This window comes from Petaurus breviceps, unplaced genomic scaffold (genome assembly GCF_028583685.1).
Source record: "Petaurus breviceps papuanus isolate PSGF00001 unplaced genomic scaffold, PetGlider_PUasm1.0 174, whole genome shotgun sequence".
In the NCBI taxonomy this organism is placed as follows: Eukaryota; Metazoa; Chordata; class Mammalia; order Diprotodontia; family Petauridae; genus Petaurus; species Petaurus breviceps.
In genome coordinates this window covers 43744704-43764323 of record NW_027185761.1, presented here as the reverse complement: position 1 = coordinate 43764323, position 19620 = coordinate 43744704, and the positions used below count along the sequence as shown (strand labels likewise).

The 19620-nt window shown below is 38.0% G+C and overlaps 1 protein-coding gene across 12 annotated transcripts in view; it reads left to right on the top strand.

Moving 5' to 3' along the window:
* Nucleotides 1-19620, top strand: part of MITF (melanocyte inducing transcription factor) — a 271770-nt gene that overhangs the window by 160990 nt on the left and 91160 nt on the right. For 9 of the 12 annotated variants that reach the window (XM_069084125.1, XM_069084118.1, XM_069084116.1 and 6 more), the window contains one exon: nucleotides 6502-6751. In XM_069084125.1, the coding sequence (XP_068940226.1) occupies nucleotides 6502-6751 (250 nt within the window). The remainder of the gene's footprint in view (nucleotides 1-6501; nucleotides 6752-19620) is intronic. The other 3 variants (XM_069084126.1, XM_069084120.1, XM_069084117.1) reach the window with 1 other exon arrangement.

Below are 19620 nucleotides of genomic sequence, written 5' to 3'. Positions count from 1 at the left end.
GAACTGAATTCTGATTGGATTGTCTCCCATCAGTCTGACCTGAAGGATTCTAGAAGTGCTTCTGAGCACCTTTTGTTGGGAAGGAAGGAATAACCTAACATTATAAATCATGAGAAATATCACTTACCCTCAGTTTCTTCATCTGTAAGATGGGGGCAGTTAAACTTAGAGAACTTTCTTTACACAGTAGAGTGTTTGCTATGTAAATGTAAGTTTTTATAAAAGCAGATATTCTTAGGATCATATTCATTGCTGAAAGAAACCCTGGAGATCACTGAATCCAAACCCCTCATTTTCCAGATGGAGAAACTGAGCCTAAGGGAGGTTAAGTGACTTGTCCATCATGATACAGGCAGGATTTAAATCCAAATTGTCTGACTCCAACCCCCCTGTCCTATGGTACCACGTGTTGTGTTTCTGTAAGAAAGCAAACTGGAAATCAACACATTCTTTGGGGTGTGATTCGGCTCTTCCTGTGACCAACTGACTTCCATAGTCCTAAAGGGAGGCAGTGGGGTCTAGTAGAAGAATGGCTTGTATTTGGGGTAAGAGGATCTGGGATTGAAACTTACTTAGCTCTATCATTTACCTGTATGACCTTGGCCAAGTCATAGCCTCTCTGGCCATTGGTTGCCTCATCTGGAAATGAGGGAGTTGAATTAAGTGACCTATAAGGTGCTTTCATCTCTGAATCTGTGATAGGATCAAATGTGCTAATATTTATAAAGCACTTAACAGTACCTTGCCCATAGTAGGCACTTAATACTCATTCAATACACACAATACTCGTTCCTTTTAATCATCTGATAATTGCAGTAGATCTGGCACCCCAGCTCTTGGGTTCAAATCCTGATTATTCAACTTACTACCTGGAGTGAATGTGAATAAATCATAGCCTCATAGACTTAATTTCCTCCTGTATAAAATGAAGGAGGTAAATCTAGATGATCTTCCTAGCTGGAAATCTGTGACCCTGTGATGTTAATTCAGTGTGGTATGGTTAAGTATAGGAAATCTAGGGAGTAGGTGAAGAAATATAATTACCTGAAAAAGTCTGGTTGTGAACTTGGCTGGTGACTTTCCTTCCACACTCAGGGCTGTAAGAGGAGATGTGTTTCTTTCTGGCCTTCAGTGCTTTTGGCCAAATTCTTATTTCTTGTAGGGGTGAAGAGAGCTTCTAACTTTCTCTAAAAATTATACATTTGTGTGTTCCCAACCCTCTTCCTTGGGACCTCGTAGCAAAGAGGTGAAGCAGCTCTCCAGGCAGATTCATGGACATGCTGGCATTTCAGACTGGGTTGCTTTAAATGTGCTGTCAGTTTTACAGATGGATTAGAGTAAATCAGTTTCATGGAATTGGGATTCTTTGGTGGGGAGATGAAGCTTGAGCTTTATGTGCCCTGTTAAGGGGTCATTTAGTTCTTTAATTGTGCCAATTTGTAGAACTCTCTTTGTGCCTCATTGAGTATGTTCCCAAACTTATGTTGCCTTTTCCTTAAAATCTAGGCAAAGTCCTTTCTCCTTTGGCATTCTCACAGCCCCCAAGGCCCCGTTTCAGTTCCATAATTTATGCTCTTTCATCCTATTTGACATCTTGAAGCAGCAGCTCCACATTTCCATTTTTAATTGTTTATAGAGTGATCATCTCAGATTCAATTATTCCCAGGAGGAAAGGATGTTGAAAAGACTGAGAGCCAAGCTGTGAATCCAGGAGTCATCTTTCACGGCATAGTTTTCATCTTGAAGGGATGGGTGTTCAGTGAAGTAACTGCAATGAACCCTTTACACTTTTTTTTGGAGATTTATTAAAATAATAGCAGTTAGCTAAGCCTTTGCTCCATGTCTTTCTGAAGGGGTTTTAATTAATTTATAATTTCTCTCTCTCTCTCTCTCTCTCTCTCTCTCTCTCTCTCTCCCCCTCTTCCCCCCTCCCTCTCTCCCTCTCCCCTTTCCCTCTCCCTCTCTCTTTCTCTCTCTCTATATTTCATTTATGACATTAAAAAAAAAGCCCTCTTAAAATGCCCTGTCACCCGAACTTTTCTGAAGTCAGGAAGCACTGATTTTGATGTAAGATGCTTTAAGAATACTTTACTGTTAATTGAAAGGATTTTCCCCCCAAGTATCACAGTCAATGACTTGCCTGGAGAAGCTAATTAGTGCGATTATTCCCCAGCCCCGTTAGTTACAGCACAGAGGGTTTCTCTTGTTTTATCAAAAGGATCAGTCTCCCTGGGAATGTTTCAACCTGACAGGTTTTGAATAGTCAGATGATTTTTTTCTTCTCTTCTTTATTTATTTTTAATAAAATTTTGTGCTTAAGAAAATCCTGTTTGATTGTTCAAAAAATAAAAACAAAAGAGGAAACTATCCTCCTATGTAAAGACACTTTCATTCAAGTCACATATTGAAGAGATCATTTTTTTTATCAATGCCAAGATGTCTGTTGTTACCTAAATAAGTGATGTTAAAAGGGTCAACAATTTAGCTTGCTTATTTAATATAATTTCCTGTATTCTAAGGAAAAAATAACAGTGAGAATGGTACTAGAGTTTGAGTTTGATGAGCTAGGTTTGAACCTGGAATTTTCCATTTACTCCCTTTCTGACATCACTTGATAGCTCCTGGCCTCAGTTTCCTTTTCTGTAAATTGAGGGAATTGGACTAGATAACCTCTCAGGTCTCTTCCAGCTGTAAAACTAGGATCATAAAAACATAGGTTAAAAATATGAGATGGTTCTGGTAGGTCTTTCTAACAAAATGTGGAAAATTGAGTCACTAAAGTAGCCTGTTGTGGGAAAAACACTAAATTTAGAGTAAGAAGACCTAGATTCAAATCCTGGCTCCCCAAATAACCACCTGTGGGGTTCGGCGCAAGATGATAATGATGATGACAATAGACTGTAATTTCCTTAAAGGAAGAAACTTTATTTTTATCTCCCTAGTACAGTATTTGGCACATAGGTAATTGATAATGATGATGATAAATAGCTGTTTTATCTACCTGTGTAATAATCCATAGGGAATTCCACATAAAACAATGATAATAGGATAACAGTTTGTTTCAAGACCATTTCTACTTGGATCCCATTGAAAAATGATGAGATTAAGAATAAGAATGCCAGAACACATGTATATTTCACTTTCAGTTTTGCTGACCTCTTTTCCTATATGATCTCATTTGATCCTTACTGCCTTGGGAGGTGGGTGTTATCATCCTCCCTATTTTAAACATAAGGAAACTGAGACTTAGGGGGTATTTGAAGTCATATGCGACATTCCCTCTATGCCTTTTCCATGTTGCTTCTCTGGGTCTCGGCTCTCCTGGGCTCCATGATTTTTCAAGATTCCTTCTCCAATCTGAATCTTGTGATCCCACAGTAAGTCAATGCTGATGCCGAATGCAGAAACCAGCTCTCAAGTTTTTGGTCCCTTAGCTATTGGGACTATAGTTTATTATCAGAACTTTGTTTCTTCTGCCTCTGCCCCAAAGGTGACTTGCATAATTGAAGCTCTTCTTGTATGTTCTTAAATTTGTTTCTAAGGATATGTGAAAGGAGACAATACCATCTTTATTCTATACTTGGTAGTGCCTGAAGGCCACTGTTGTTAGAGTAGGGGGAATTGGTACAGTAGGTGCAGAATAGGGGAATTTCCTAAGCTCCTAATTTGTCACTTCTGTGAAGGGGGTTTCAGGGTGAAATGTTTAGAGTTCAAGGAGATGACTCTTGGGTTGGAAGACTTAAAGACTAAATTCTTTTTTTTTTTTTTTTTGCTATCAATTACACAGGATTACTCTAGAGGGAAGCTGGAAACTTTTCTGCATTCTTCCTAACTACATTAAAATTGGGAGGAGAATTATAGCTAATCACTATGAACTCTTCCCTGGAAGGGTGACTCTGTGTGTGTCCCTCTCTGTTCAAAAGGGCTTTTGCCATCCAATTTGCAAAATCATTGCACAGTGTGCATTTCCGAAGGACAGAAGAACTGGACAGCTCTTTTTTCTACATGACCTCAAACGGAGCAGCCAGATAAAGTCTCAGGGGGAGCATGGCATAGGGGATAGAGTGTTGAACTTGGAGAGAGGATGAAGTCTTTTCCCAGATAAGTGACCATGGGCAACTCACTTAGCCTCTTTGGACCTCAATTTCTTCATCTGTAAAATGACAAGGTTGAGCTTGATGACTTTTAAGGTTCCTTCCAGACTTGTTAAATCTCTGATTCTATGATCCTCCCACAATTAGTGCTGGTTGGTCCAAATAGGTTGACTGAGCTTGCCATGGGAATGTTGTATTCCAGCTAAGTCCAAGGTCTTGCATTTACCATATTGTAAGGGACCCACCCACAGGGACTTCATTTCCAACCAAACTAATTTATGATCTGTTTGGCTCATCAGTAACAGATCCAGATAGAACCAGAACCATATTCGTTCATGCAAAAAAAAAAAACATTAATTGATTACTCCAGCCCTTCTCCTAACCTCTGGAGATACAAAGAAAAAAACAAAAAAAAAATTCCCTGCCCCCATGGACTTTACATTTTACTTAGAAGTATGGGAATGAAGGCTTGTTCGATTGCACCCCCAGGAGTGCCAAGTTTAAAGAAGGAATGGTAAGAAAGTCAGGTTGTCTTGAGCTGAGAGCGCTTTGCAACACGGACTCAAAACCTGCCCCATCACCCCCACACCAAAACCCTCAGGCTTACACCATCATTACCATTAAGGAAGCTATTAAACTGATTAAAATGTATCCCATTGACACAGCCTATGTCAACAGTGTAGGATTTTGTCATCTCTAAGGAGCGTCCTGATTTCGGTATGCAAATTGTCTAGTATGTCAGGAATTTAATACTCTAGTGATTCACCTGTGGGATAAGGGGATGACGAGCCTTGCACCTAGCTCTATTTAAGAATTCAATTTTTGTCAAGTTCAGATTTTTCCCCTGCCAAATACTGTTTCTGTTAAATTTACACCTGCCTTTAGAATGAAAGTGTTGAAAAGTGACATTCATTCATTGCTAGATATACATGAACTTTAATATTTTGTAGGTAAAATGAAATTAAAAAATAGATGTATGCTATAGAATTAGGGACATTCTTCTTTGTATCCATGGTTTTAGAGATTAGGCAACTGGGGTGACCGAGTAGTATAGTAGGGAAGAACAATGGGTTTGCAAGTCTAAAGACTCAGGTTCAAAGACTGCTTCTGGTCTTCTCTACCTGTGTGACCTTGAGCATGTCTTCAGGGCTCTATTTCTCCATCTGTAAGATGGGTCAGTTAGTGTAGCGGAGAGAGTGCTGGGCTTGGAGTCAGAATAACTGTTAAAATCCCGCCGTAGATACTATCTGTACATTTCTGCCAAATCACTTGAACTTTTTCTGCCTCAGTTTCCTCCTCTTTCCAATGGAGATAATAATACCACCCACCTCTCTATGGGTTGTTGTATCACTTGGGATGCTATGTAAAGTACTTTGCAAACCTGGAAATGTTATTGAAATGCTAACCATTATTAAAATGTGTGATTTGGATTAAATGATCTCTAGGGTTTCTTCTCACTCTTCATCTGTGATCTAATAATCTGATTCAGTGAACATTTATTAAGCATCTATTATGTTCCAGGAACTGTGCTAAGTTCTAAATCCTGTGTTTCTAGATCTTTGGGTAATTTGTAGGAGGAAACTGTGGCTAACAGAGAGTTAGAGGTGAGTTGCCTAGGGAGAATGCTCACTGCTGATGACATTCCCAAGTGATGTCTAAGAGCCTCTCAGAAATAATAGAATGAAACCAAAGCTGTGCAAAGAACAAATAAATTCGCATTCTTCCCTCTTATCTTCCACCCCAAAGGCAGTGCTACACTAATAGACCTTGCTAAATAAGGTTTTGACTTCCCCCATACAGACCTGCTCCTCTTCACTAATTGGTGCTAACTAGGTGTTCAAAAATGCATTTTCTTCCAGTCCCATGGCATTTTAAGAGAAATTCAGAAAATTAATTTCATATTTTCCTCCCTAAATTATTAATTGTCAGTATTGCCTAATAGATAATTTCATGGAATTTGGATAATGATTTAATCATGGTGCAGGGATTCAGTTATAAAGCAAGGGGATCAAGCAGCCTATATTTTAAGGGTGAAAGAAATAAAAGTGTAAAAAAAAACTCCCTTAAGAAGCCTGATTTCCTGTCACCACACATGGCAGCATTATTTTTACTGTTAATGAGTAATGTTTGATATAAAATTTTTGAAAAACCACACACGTTTAAGCTGCATAATAAAAATGCTTGGATGTAATCAAGTTAACTTATTTTAATTCAACTACTAATGACTACAATCCGATCAGCTCTTGAATTCCAATTATGTTGAGTGCCATTTTGTTACTGATTATATTTGCAAAAGTTAATTTCATAGTTTAGTATAATTTCAGTTAACACCACCCCTCTCACCCCCCAATGCAAAAGAGGTGTTTCATTAGGGAATTCACTGTGTTCTCTTTTGGCTCCCCCATAGCAGTTCCACGGAGCATCCAGGGGCTTCCAAGCCTCCACTAAGCTCCTCCAGTATGACATCACGGATTTTGCTACGCCAGCAACTCATGCGTGAGCAGATGCAGGAGCAGGAGCGCCGGGAGCAGCAACAGAAACAGCAAGCTGCTCAGTTCATGCAACAGAGAGTCCCCGTGAGTCAGACACCAGCTATTAACGTCAGTGTCCCCACTAGTCTTCCCCCTGCCACCCAGGTGCCAATGGAAGTCCTTAAGGTACGTTACGTGTCACTTTTCCCCCCTTAAACCCACCACTCTGGTCTGGTTTCTTCCCTTTACTTTGAAGGGGCTGTCAAAAACTCTGATGAACTTTGATTTCCCATAGTCAGGAATGTACCTGGATGTAATGTTAGGGTCATCACCTTTCCTCATGCCTTCAGCTATCTAGTACCTGTCATTTCTGTGATCCAGATTTGGCCATCTTTTTGATTGCTGTTTAATGAATGTACTTTGAGCACAGGCTTAAAATTCCATATGTTATTGGCTTCTTCCACACCCTCCCCCCCCATATATTGTCCTTTGCTAAATCTATTTTATTTAACGTTGTTTCCTTTTAAGCCATATTTGGGGTAGCTAAGTGCATCACATATAGAACACAGCAAGGGTTCCTTAAGAAACAGTAAACACAGGAAATATCAGAGAAATTGTCAGTATTCAATTTTAAGTCTTGAGGAGGAATTACTTTTTATTGAAATTAGAATTTCTTTTTATTGGAATTACCATTTATTGAAATAATATCTTTACTTAGGGAAGTTTAAAAAGCCTGGAATGTGTCCAAAGTATCTCTCTTAAGATATTAAAAAAAAAACAAAAAACTTCCAAAGTATTTTCTCTTTTGTTCTTTACATTTGATTATTAGTAATCAATGCTTTAAAAAATTAAATCTTACTTCTTTATAAATTCTTCTTTGTCTTAAATTTGGAGGGTTTTTTTTTAAAGCCTTGTATAACCAGCCATCTTAATCCTTTTACTCAAATGAGTTGATTGCTTTTGGTAGCTTTTGATTTCTTGTTAGACAAGAAGCTGCAGGGGCTTGCTGGTATCTTTCTGTCAGGGGACATAGAGCTTCCTAATTACTGGAGAAAATTGCAGCAGGTCTAAAAATAGACTTTGGTTCACACATGGGAAGTCCAGAGAAAGTCACATAGAAAAATGCGCTTTGTTAAAAGATGTGCATTTGTGGTCCTTTGAATAAGGAATGCAACACAAAAGAAAAAGCCAAAAAAACTGGCCTCCCAATTGGATTCTGCCTACTTGTCAAACCCCCTTCTTCCCTGGGGGGGAGGGTCACAGATATTGCCATCCCCTAAACAGGTTAACTTTTCACATTGGTTATTGATTGTTGGCATTTAATAAAGCATTTCAATCATGTAGCATCTTACTTTAAAACAGGTGTAGAAGAAAGAGTTTATGTCTTCCCTGAGAAGGCTGGGGATACACCACTAATATTATACTATGAAACTTACTAGCAGTGATTGCCATTTAGGATAAGGGAGATGATACCATTGAATAATTGAAGTGTTACTCAGTAGGTTTTGAAAAGATCTTTTCCCCCGAAATATAGGAATCTCAGCCTTGGTGAAAGAAGAATAAATTGAAATAATTTCATAATGCCAGTGTTAAAATAAATGGTGTCTTTAAATAGTATTTTCTCATGGTTTAGCATTTTTAAAAAATTATGTACAGCTACTAGGGCACGACTAGTGAATTCATCGTCTTTCTTTTTGTTTTTTACTTACTTATGATTTAGGATGAGCAAATTGAATCTCATCTTAGTTAAATTAAAGTGGGTAATCCTACCACTGGGTTGATTTATTTTCTATTAATCACTAAGTAGTATTAATGTTCTTCACTCTTAAGTTATCTGCACTTTGAGGACTTGTATTCAAGTTGTAGAAAAAGTATGTTTATTTTCTCCATGCTAGAGTTGCTCACTTTTTCTTTAGTGGCCATCGATGCAAAGTTGTGGAAGATATTTACAGTAGTAATCTGGTAATGTTATCCACACACTAACAATAGAAGTTGATGTTGATATTAATTACATGCTGATTGAGATCAACGTCACTTAAATAAAGTAGTATGTGGTGGGAGGGTTGGAGGAATTCATTACAACCACATGCAAATAAATATGTATCATTGTTAAAACAACTATGTTGATCATCTATCAGTCTGAATAGCATCCAGCTCTCTTTCTTGGTGAGCAACTGTTTCCTGTTCATATCTTTGTCTTTAGTGCCAGTATAGAACTTAGAGCCTTTGTGACAAAAGGTCAGAAGTTAAAATAGAAATATATTATTTGAACTGTGAGACGGAAGTCTTCAAGTGAGTGTTCAATAAGTATCCGTTTTGTATTTGATGTTCTTTATATCCAGGGACTGCATTTTATATTTCAGTTATAAGAACTAATGAACCAATTCATAAAGCTAGGAAGACAAATGGCCACTCTTCAGAACAGTATCTAATCTCGTTTCAGTATTTATCGAGGCAGGATGTATTATGCACAAGTTAAACAGTCAAACAGAAAAAGTCAAACTTTTAAAATATTGTCCTGAGAGGCTAATATCTTAAAGCAGAGTATCTTTTGTGGAAATTTTTCCAAGCCAGGGCTTTACAAATTCTTATGTTTTAGTTGGGGGGGGCCATGAATTATATATTTGAGCCAATGAAAGGATATTGTAAATACTGATTTTTTTTTAAATGGAGAGAATTTAAATGCATTAAGTTATTTTTTTCATTTTTTGATTCTATGACTATAGTTACATGCAAATATCCTGCTACTGTTGTTAATGTTTGAAAAATTAATATGCATCAATTTTAGATTATTTTAATGTAAACATAATTGTACAAAAAGGATAGCAGTGTTGTTTTTGATTGTCTGGTCTCAATGGCTAATATCAGGTATTTTCTGTAATGTAATTCAATACAGCCAGAGTGGTTTTCTGAAACCAACAGACTGTCTATATCCATCTATCTATCGATCTCTCGATCTCTCGATCTCTCAATCTATTTATCTATCTATCTATCTATCTATCTATCTATCTATCTATCTATCTATCTATCATCTATCTATCTCTACAATCTATCTATTTTCTGCTTTGTTTTTACAAAGGACAATTAATTTTTCTTCCTGAAAATTTAATATACTTCCTTCTCAATAGAAACTCCTATGAATATGTAGCTATAACAGAAGTAAAGTTGAGTCCTTCATCTCAAAATTTTTACCAAAAAGTACAATGGAAAAACGACTAGGTCCAAATCTTGTGAAGAACGTATCAGATTATGAATATTTTTGCTTTAAATGTATAATCACTGGGTTAGAAAATACCTAATGATCATCTCATACTAGACCCAAGCCATCTTCCCATGTCAGAGCCTTGGGGATCTGGGTTCTCAGGCTGGTTCTCCCACTAATTAGCTATGTAACCTTGAGCTAGGCCTGGAGCCCCTATGGGGCTTAGTTTCTTGATCTGCAAAATGTGGTTGGATTAAAATTTTTCTGAGGTACTTTATAGGTTTTAAAATTTCCGGGGAAAGAACTTCAAAAACTTGAAAATACTATATACATTTGAGTTATTATTGAAACTTAAAGAAATTTGACATCTTTTATTAAATATTTATAAAGCCTTGAAACCTGGTATTTGGAGCCGACAGATCAGAAATGGAACTTTTCTATCCTTGTTTAGTCTCTGGGTTTATGTACAATTTATTTATATCAGCCTAAATTGATGCTATTTATTAACTGATATTTAATAATGAATTTTATTTATTCAGGATATTGACACTTCATTTTCATGCTGGATGAAATTGGTATTACTGTATGTTTCCTGAATGGTAGTCCTATTTTTAAAGCTTTATTTAGAACTGCTTGATCTAGCCAGAAATACCCTGTCTGGGATATTTCTCTGTTGTCATTGTTAAGAAATTAACTTTTCTGGTTAGTTAGGCAGGATACTTTGTTGACTCATGCATTATCATTATTATTTGCAGAATATATTTAAAATGGATTTTTTTTTTTGCAAAGACAACTTACTGAAATTTCAATCCCCCTGGAATTTTGATTTTGCTTTGGCCTTTAAATTTCCTTCCAGGGGGTGGCCAGGTAGCACGGCTAGTGAGAGCACCGGCTCCAGTGTCGGGATGACCTGGATCAAATCTGGGCTCAGATACTCAGCACCACACCCAGAAATAACTGGCCCTGTAACCTTGAGCAAGTTACTTAACCCTGATTGTTTTAAAAAATAAGTAAATAAATAAATTTCCTTCCAGGTCTAATCTATTATCATATGGTCCCCTTAGTTTGAAAGTTCTTAGCTTGAGATCTCTGAACTGTTGATTTTTTAAAATTTTGATTTAATTAATTTCAACGCAATTGTTTTCCATTGTTATTCTATGACTTTTATAATGTTATTCTGAAAAGGGGTCCATAGATTTCACTAGATAACAAAAGGAATTCATGACCCAAACAGTGTGAAGAGCCCCTGTTTTAGACAAAGACAAATGCAAAATCACCCAGGGACTAATTTGCAAATCTTGGATTCAAGAGTAGCAAGGTTCTCCTAATGAGGTTCAGTCACTTTCCTCCCCACCCCCATCTTTCAGTTGTTTCCTCTGTCCCATCTATGTAGCTTGGATTGATCACAGAAAGCACTTGCTTCCTCAATGAATCTGGATTGTCAGCCTCTTCATTTCAATCTCATGCCCAGTCAACTACCTTAGAACAAGAATAGAATTCTTTCTTTCAGAGTTTCTTTGCTTTATGTATCAGTTTAAAAGGTTATATTTATCAATTTTTATAGATTCAAGGAGGTAAATCATGTATGGTCATTGAGGGAATTTAAAAAAAATTATCATTTCTGCTAATCCCAAGACTAGACAAAGAAAATCTTGGTCTTGATAGTAGGGCTGAAGTTCAGTGTTCATAAAATAAGGAAGCAAATGTATCTGTATACTTCTTATCAACTTTGCAAAAAAAAAAAAAAGATTTCTTTTGAGTTTTCTGAACGCTGCAAAATTTGACTCATGTCTAGCTGACTTGAGAAGAATTGAGTGAAAGTAAACCTTTTGGGGGCAGCTAGGTGGTGCAGTGAATAGAGCACCGGCCCTGGAATCAAGAGGACCTGAGTTCAAATTTGACCTCAGACACTTAACACAAAACTAGCCGTGTGACCTTGGGCAAGTCACTTAACCCCAATTGCCCTACCTTCTCCCCTCCAAAAAGCAATAAATAAATAAATAAACCTTTTGAAGCACCAACATCCTTTGTTCTCTCAAGATCACGTTATACATGTACTGTAATTGGCAGGGAATAGAAGGAGCAATCAAATTGCTTGTCTTTCATTCTGTAGTGAGAGTTCTTTTGCTTTTGGCTAGAATTCCCAAGCAGAAAGAGGAGACAGAGGAAAGAGAGAGAAGGGGGAGAGGGGAAAGAGAGGGACAGGGGGAGAGAAAGAGAGAGACAGAGAGAGAGAGAGAGACAGAGAGAGAGAGACAGAGACAGAGAGAGAAAGAGACAGAGACAGACAGAGACAGAGACAGAGAGACAGAGACAGAGAGACAGAGAGAGACAGAGACAGAGAGAGATCGCGCAAACTTTTGTTAAGTGTTTACTATGTGTAAGCATTGCATATAAAAACAAGGAGACAAAATGATTGTACCTACAAGGAGCTGATATTCGAAGAGGAGAAGATGAAATGTAATAAGGAACCTTCTTATTTGAGTCAACATGTAACAATAGTAACAGTCTTTGTTTTCATGGAGTAAATGTCCAAACCCCAGTTTGTTTTTTTTCTCTGCTTATAACTATAACATAGATTCAGGAAATGGAGTATTTTTTAATGTCTTATATAATTTACTCTGTAATTCTAGGTAAATATAGTTGGTGTTTAATACATAGTTGATTGATTTTTAAATTTCATTATCTGTGCTGCCTCAGTTTCCTGTGTTTTTTAACCTTTCATTTTTACTTCCTGTTTGGGCATGGACTTAAAATTATTTAGTTAGATGCTGTTTCAAAAGCATGTTTTCATTATTTTCAGTCTGCCTTTTAAAAAGCATATATAAAAAATAAATAGTTCAAAAATTTGTTCAATGTTTTATTGGTCAAACAGCCAACTAATTCAGACTTTTTCGGGAAGTAATAAATAAGTGCATGTTTATGTTTATTTTATGAAAATACTCATAAACAACAGACCAAAGTGAAAATAATACACTCAGTTTTGTATGACCAAAAAGCATATTTTATATGGTTAGCTGTCCTGGCCAGTAGGGCAATGGATTCTAAATTCTGCACAGTTTGAATCTGGTTGATCATTGAGGGAGATGGAATCTGGGGCCATATAACAGTGGGGAGAAAGAACTTCTAAGTCCCCTCAGATCTTAGCTCCTTCAATCACAGGTAGAGTCAAAGGCATCTGGTCTAGCCCTCTTGGGACTTCACCTAGCCCATCCATTGTTATTTGCTACTACAAAAAAGGCTGGCTGCCTTACTCTAATTTACATAATATTTAGCATTTTCCTTGGTAGGGTGACCAGAAATGGAAGTATAGGCTTTAACTCAGGGCTCTCAACCTTTTTTGTGCCAAAGACCTCTTTGTCAGCCTCTTGAAGTCTGTAGACTCTGTGTCAGAATAATGTTTTTAGATGTATAAAATAAAATATGTAGGCTTAGAAAGGAAATCAGCTGCATTAAGAAAAAACAGATAAACCAAAATCAGAGAACCCAGGTTTAGAATTCCTGTTTTAAGGGGTGGTAGGCTAGAATGAAATGGAAGAAAATTAGAGTCTGGGTATAATCAGTGAATTTTTAGTAGTAAAGTCATGCAGGGAATGACTGTTCTTTAAAATTTACTGAGGGACACTCATCCTTGCAGAAGGGATGTAACACTTGCACCCTGAACAAGTCCATAGATCATGCTTTGAGATCTCTCCCTTATACTGAGCATGACTATGTTGTACTGAGATCATGGATTCAAAGAATCTCGGGGGGGAGGGGGTGGCTAAATTCTGAGAAAAGACAGCAGTGCTCAGAATTTTAAAAAGAAATCGAGACTGAGGAACCCAGGCCTGTCCAAAAAAGTTCTTATAACGACTGGTATAAATGGAGCAAGAAAGCAAACTCCCGTCTGTTTTTTGTTTTTGTTATGAAAAATAAGCTTAGAGACAGAAATAAAAGAAAACTTATGTCTTAACTGACACGTTTCTTGAGAATTTGAATCAATTGGCCATTCTTAACCTGAATACGTCAAGTCCCTTCTTGGGCTCTGCCAGAAAGACTCTCTGAAATATCAGATAAAAATAACAAATGTGGTTTAACAGATTCAGAGAACTGTGCTATCATGTTAGCTACTAGGAAAGCTTTTGAGAAGCTAGTAATTTTAATGTTTTAGAACACCTTCTATTGCTGGTCAAATGCCCTTTACCACAAAAATCTCTTTAGAACCTTCCCCTCCTTCTGCATCTCCCCAAAAGCATATTTGTTTGAAATAATTCCTCTTCCAGAGTTCCCAATGACATAGCCACAAAAGTCATCTTCATTTTCAAATTATTGAAACCTAGTCCTTTAATCTGGGTATTTTTAAAAATATAGCCTTCGAAATAATTATGAACAGTTAAGAAGTCCAAACAATGTAGTATAATGGTTAGAACAGTAGACTTGGAATTAGGAAGATAGAGATTCCAGTCCCATTTCTACTATTTACTAGCTTTGTTATCCTTGAAAACCACTTATCCTCTCTGACCCTTAGTTTCCTCATCTGTAAAACAAGAAGGTTTGATTTTGAGGACCTCTAAGGAACTTTTTGACTCTAAATTTATGATCCTATGACCTTCAACTTTAACTCTTCAGAGATTAAGGTGTTCTTTTACTTGCAGCCATATAGCAACACATAAAGAATATTGATTTGATCTTAGAAAGATGGTCTTCAGTTTCAGGGAGAAATTTGGGCATCATCAAATCACCATATAGGTCTCCAAAGGCAATCTACACTACTTTCCTTCTCACATTCAATTCTAGAACCAACCCACTGTCTGTTCATGGTGGCTGTCTAAGACATGTGTACAGATTGGTCCATTTTATAGGTTGTGGACTCACGTGGTTGTCAAGATACTTCATGAATGAAGTGGGGAAAGGGACTTGACTTTTAACAAGAGCATAGATTTTTCCATTTCATCATGCGGGTTCCTAGGAGAAGGACTGGATATGGCATCCTTACTGGGCTTGATATAAAAACAAAACCAAAATAAGCAGGATGTAGCATGCACATCTGTAATCCTGCTTTGAGAGGAGTCTGGGAGGGTGGTGGGTCTCGAGCTCTGAAATCTTGAGCTGCAGCAGGTCTGAAGCCAATCAATCGGGTGTCTGCCCTGACTGGCTGAGCCCATGAGAGCAGAGTGGAAAGGCACAGGGGAGAGGAGAAGATACAAGGTTGTCTATGGAGAGACAAACCTTTAGAAGTGAAGAGACTCATAACATGAAGCTGATCACGAGTGAGGTTGAGCCCTAATGGTTTCTGCACTGTCAGCTTGGGTGAGATAGGGAGACCCAGGACACAAATAAAAAATGAAAACAACAACCCTAATATAAATGTCTTTTTTTAATAGACTAAGGAGATGTGGTTTACATTTTGACAAAATTGTAAAGCAATTAAGTGGCTTTGCCCAAGTTGATGAAGTCATGGGAAGAATCCTGGATCTTGCCTTTGAATGTGTTTCTCTTTATTCTCTTCTGGTCATATTAGTATGAATGTGAAGGAAGTTTTAGTCCTTGACCACAAGCCAGAACTTCTGCAGCGTTCAGAACTTGCTTGTGAAGATAGCGGCTTATCCCGCTTAGCTTCTGGGTCCGCTCCTCTCTACAAAAGTAAAATACCGCCAACTCCAACCTGAGCTTATGAAACAAACAGATCCATCACAATAATGTTAATAATGGAATAAATTAAACTCAGTGGTAGTTAATCATATTACAAGATGATTTCTTACTTCACAAAAAGGGTCATTGCAGGTTTCGCTTTAATAGAGAGTGCCCTTGGTGTGTTTAAAATAAGATGACATTTTCAGAAGCCTCATTTGCACTCAACTTTTCAAGAATGCATTTCTTGTGTCAAGTGAGACACATCTGTATAATGAACATTATTCTTAATACTTTTCACCGGAGGCAAGATGGTGGGGGTAAAGATCTTGACATTTAAAAAGGCGTAAAAATATTTGCAGTCACCAGACTGTTGTTAATTTCACAGTTGTTGAATGACCAAAACTTTAAATGCAAGTTTGGAGTTTATACTATGCTGCTCTGCTGTTTAGCTGTTGTAATATGAGTCTGCTTCGGTCTTGTATCTCCATTTTGGACCCATCCTAATTTAGGAGTTGGGGTTAGGACCCATATGTGTAACAGTGACTAGAACAGAAGTAACAACCCAGAGAGAGACATTTCTGCCATTCGGGAGAGGCTTAAGTATGGTCTTTTTGGCCAGATCACAAATATGTATCATTTTGCCAAGCAAGGCTTGGCAGGTTCAACCTGTCTGATGGTGACAAGATTAGCTTTGGTTTGCCTAGTGCAGTTGTAAAAATTAGATTAATAAGTACCAGGCAGAGAGCCCTTCACTTTTTAGAAAAGAAATTTTACCTTGAGTGATTTTGTCTGTCTTGATTGGGGCCTTAATTAGCCACATGTTCTTCTACCTCCTGGGAAATAAGTAAGGGATAAATTTGGGGATCAGGACGTAGACGTACATAGACTTTACCCCACACCGTTAGGTAATTCATCAAGGAATGTTGGTAATTAGTCCTGCCTCTTTCAGCTCTTGGCTCATTTCATTAAACTAGTTGGTTTTAAAATAATGCCTGCTGGTTCATTAGCAACAGGTTTCAAGTCTGTAACTTGGCTCTTAAACAAAAACAATATTGTGTGGTGATTGTAGCTTGCCCCCGATGTTTGTGTGTTTTTGCAAATCGTGAAGGACCGTCTCTAGTTCCCCATTAACTTCGTGACCTACTGCATTTTCTTTTATCACCATTATGCTAGCTTTTGTCTTCTCAGTCAAGGGGAGGAGGGAGTAAAGTAAAGTCCACCCCGTTGAGGATTTTGTATATGAGGTGCTTGTCAAACTGTATTGGCTTAGGGTGATTTGATGGAATTTAATTTGAATGCTTAGAATAGTAACTGGACTGCTGGGGGTGATGGCCTCTTGGTTCTTTTGCATTGTTAAACACTCGAGAATATTTATAACAGCCATGTTAGTCCTTCAGTGTTGAATACCCAACCAGCAGAGCCACTCATGCCTTTAAGGTTGTGATCTTTCTATCTAAACACCAAGTTAAAGTTTACTTGAGATGCCAGATTTCCATCATTGCCAGCTGGCATGTCTCATGGTGCTCTGAAAAATGCCTCTAGCCAGATCCGTTCTCTCCTGCATCTCATCCCCATCTCCTTGGAGCAGAAGGACTGCAAATTGGCAATCATCATTTCGGTTTACGAACTCCTTTCCTAGATGAAGAAAAGAAGTATTAGTGCATTTTTGGAAAGAAATTCCTGCCTTTTAAAAAATTCTACCTAATTGAACCAGATAAGTTCTTCATCAGGCTTCACTTCGCTCTGCCCTGCTCTTTATCTTCTACATTCCGGCCAGACTGGACCACTGGCCCTTCCTGCTCACCCTTACTCATCATGTTAGTGCCTCCTTCTGAGAATGCCTTCCCCTGACATCTTATGTGTGTTTGTATCTATGTATATGTCTATTTCTATCTTGTGTATACACAGGTATTGGCATGCTGTCCCCTACCTCATTAGTCCTTAAGGGCAGGGACTTTTTTTAGTCTTTTCTTTTTGTATCCAATCAGTCAATCAACCAGTAGTTACTAAGTATCTGCTTTGTGCCAGTCATGGGCATACAAAAAGAGGCAAAAGACAGCCCCTGCCCTAAAGGAGCTTCCAATGTAGTATGGTTCCTGGCGTAGAATAAGTAAGTGGTTGACAAGTACTTGTTGACTGATTGGTTGATTACTGTCTGTTCTGTGAACTCATTCTTTCCTCTCCAACCTTCATGCACGCATTTGTGTAATCTATCTGTGATTGTAATGTAGTCCTAATCTGGTCACTAGAATTGGAAAGGGATGGAGCTCAGAAGTCCTGTCATCTAATGTTCTCTCACTTTTACAGATGAAGAAACAGCCCCAGTCAGGTAAGGTGACTTGCCTGGGGTCACACAGAAAGTAGCAAAGATGGGGTTTAAACCCCTCTCTCTAGATTCCAACTCCAATGTTCTTTCCTTTGTGTTGTACTGCGTCCTTGTTTATTGAAATCTTTTAAGGATTAGTATCGGTTTCATTTTTTTTTTCTTCATAGAGTTTCCCCTGTACTTAGTACAGTGCCTGGCACTGGTTCTTTAATTAATTAATTTAGTTTTAGTTTTCAGCATTCACTTCCATAAGATTTTGAGTCCCAAATTTTCTCCCCATCTCTCCCCTCCTCCCACAACACAGCATGTAATTTGATATGGGCTCTACATATACATTCATATTAAATCTTAGTTGGTTCTTAATAAATGTTTGCTAGATTGAATTGAATTGATTCCCCCCTCATCCCTCCTAAGTTGGATGTGATCTCTATCTTCTCATATTACCTAATAATATTTTGTCAAGATTTCTCCTTTGACCTGCATGTACATATCCACCTCTCAGAGTGCAGACTCATTGAGCGTGAGGATGTTATTTTCTACCTTTCCTCCCCTAGCATAGTAGGTGCCTAATAAATGTTTGTTGCAATGTAGCCTTCTGTATTCTTGGTTGGTATACTGGCTTTGTTCTCATTCACTTTTTTACCTAGATATGGTTGTTCTCATTTACTTTCCATGACTGTCTTGTGACTGGATGTTCCTATAATCTAGCTGAAATATATTACCTGTATAACTGGTATTTTCATTTCTCCGAGTCAGCATCTCTGGAGTGGGCTGAAGCCCCATCATCTCCTGATGCCAGGGAAGCTGGGGCTGTTTGATTCTAACTTTGCCTCCTTCCCCCCAGAGAGTGGTAGCGGGACTGATTACAGTGCCCTTGTTAGTCTTCATACTTGAAAAGGATGCTATTTAAAGCCTGAAGATTTCACACGAGCACAGCCCTTGGCTGCTACTCTGATGATATCCAAACGCTCTAGGTGCATTTATTCAAATAAGCATTTCTTCAATGTTGTCCCATCTCTTGTGCTAATAAAGAAACAGATTTGAGAAGATTGACTGAGGCTGCTCAGCAGGTCAAGATGGTGATCAAGTAACAACATAAACGAAAGTGTGTTAACAGACAACTGGGCTTTGCAGATTCAGGATGCTGAACTCCAGGCTATTTAAGAGGAGAATGAATCATGAAATGTTATTCTTAGTCCACTTGTGGTCTCCTTTCAGGACCAATAAAACAATTCCTCATTTTCTTAGTAGTTACTGTATCTCATGCTAAGCACAGCTCCTGCCACAGAAGAATCACTTGGGAGATGCCTAATTGAATGACTGACAACTTCAGGCGCTGAAAACTTGTGATTTGGTCCTTTTCTTTGCTCCATTTATTAGAGTTGGATTCTAGATATAAACTTAAAATGTTGATTGGGAGGTAAAGGATAGTTTGTGACAACAGCAATGTTTGACATTTATATAAAGCATTAAGGTTGGCAAAACACTTTGCATAATGCATGTAGCTCATTTGATGCTCACAACAACTCTGTGAGATAGATGCTATCGTTATCTGTTTTTCGGATGAGGAAACTGCTTTCAAGAACGGGAGAGCACAGGGTAATTTTGTAGCCCTTCTCCCGCCTCTGCTTTCCATCTCTTGTTTTTTTTTGGGGGGGGGGAAATGATCTGGAGAAGGCGTGACAGTGAACTGCCCTATGGCTCCACTCATCATCCCTGGCATTGCTTGGGGTGGGGTAGGGTATCTTAGCCACTTCTCCCCTATAAGTGTTATCTCTCTCTATTAGTATGTGAGGGTCTTGTGTTTTATTAAGCATGGCATTTGGCACATAGGTACTCAATAAATGCTTTTTCTTTCTCTCTCTCTCTCTCTCTCTCTCTCTCTCTCTCTCTCTCTCTCTCTCTCTCTCT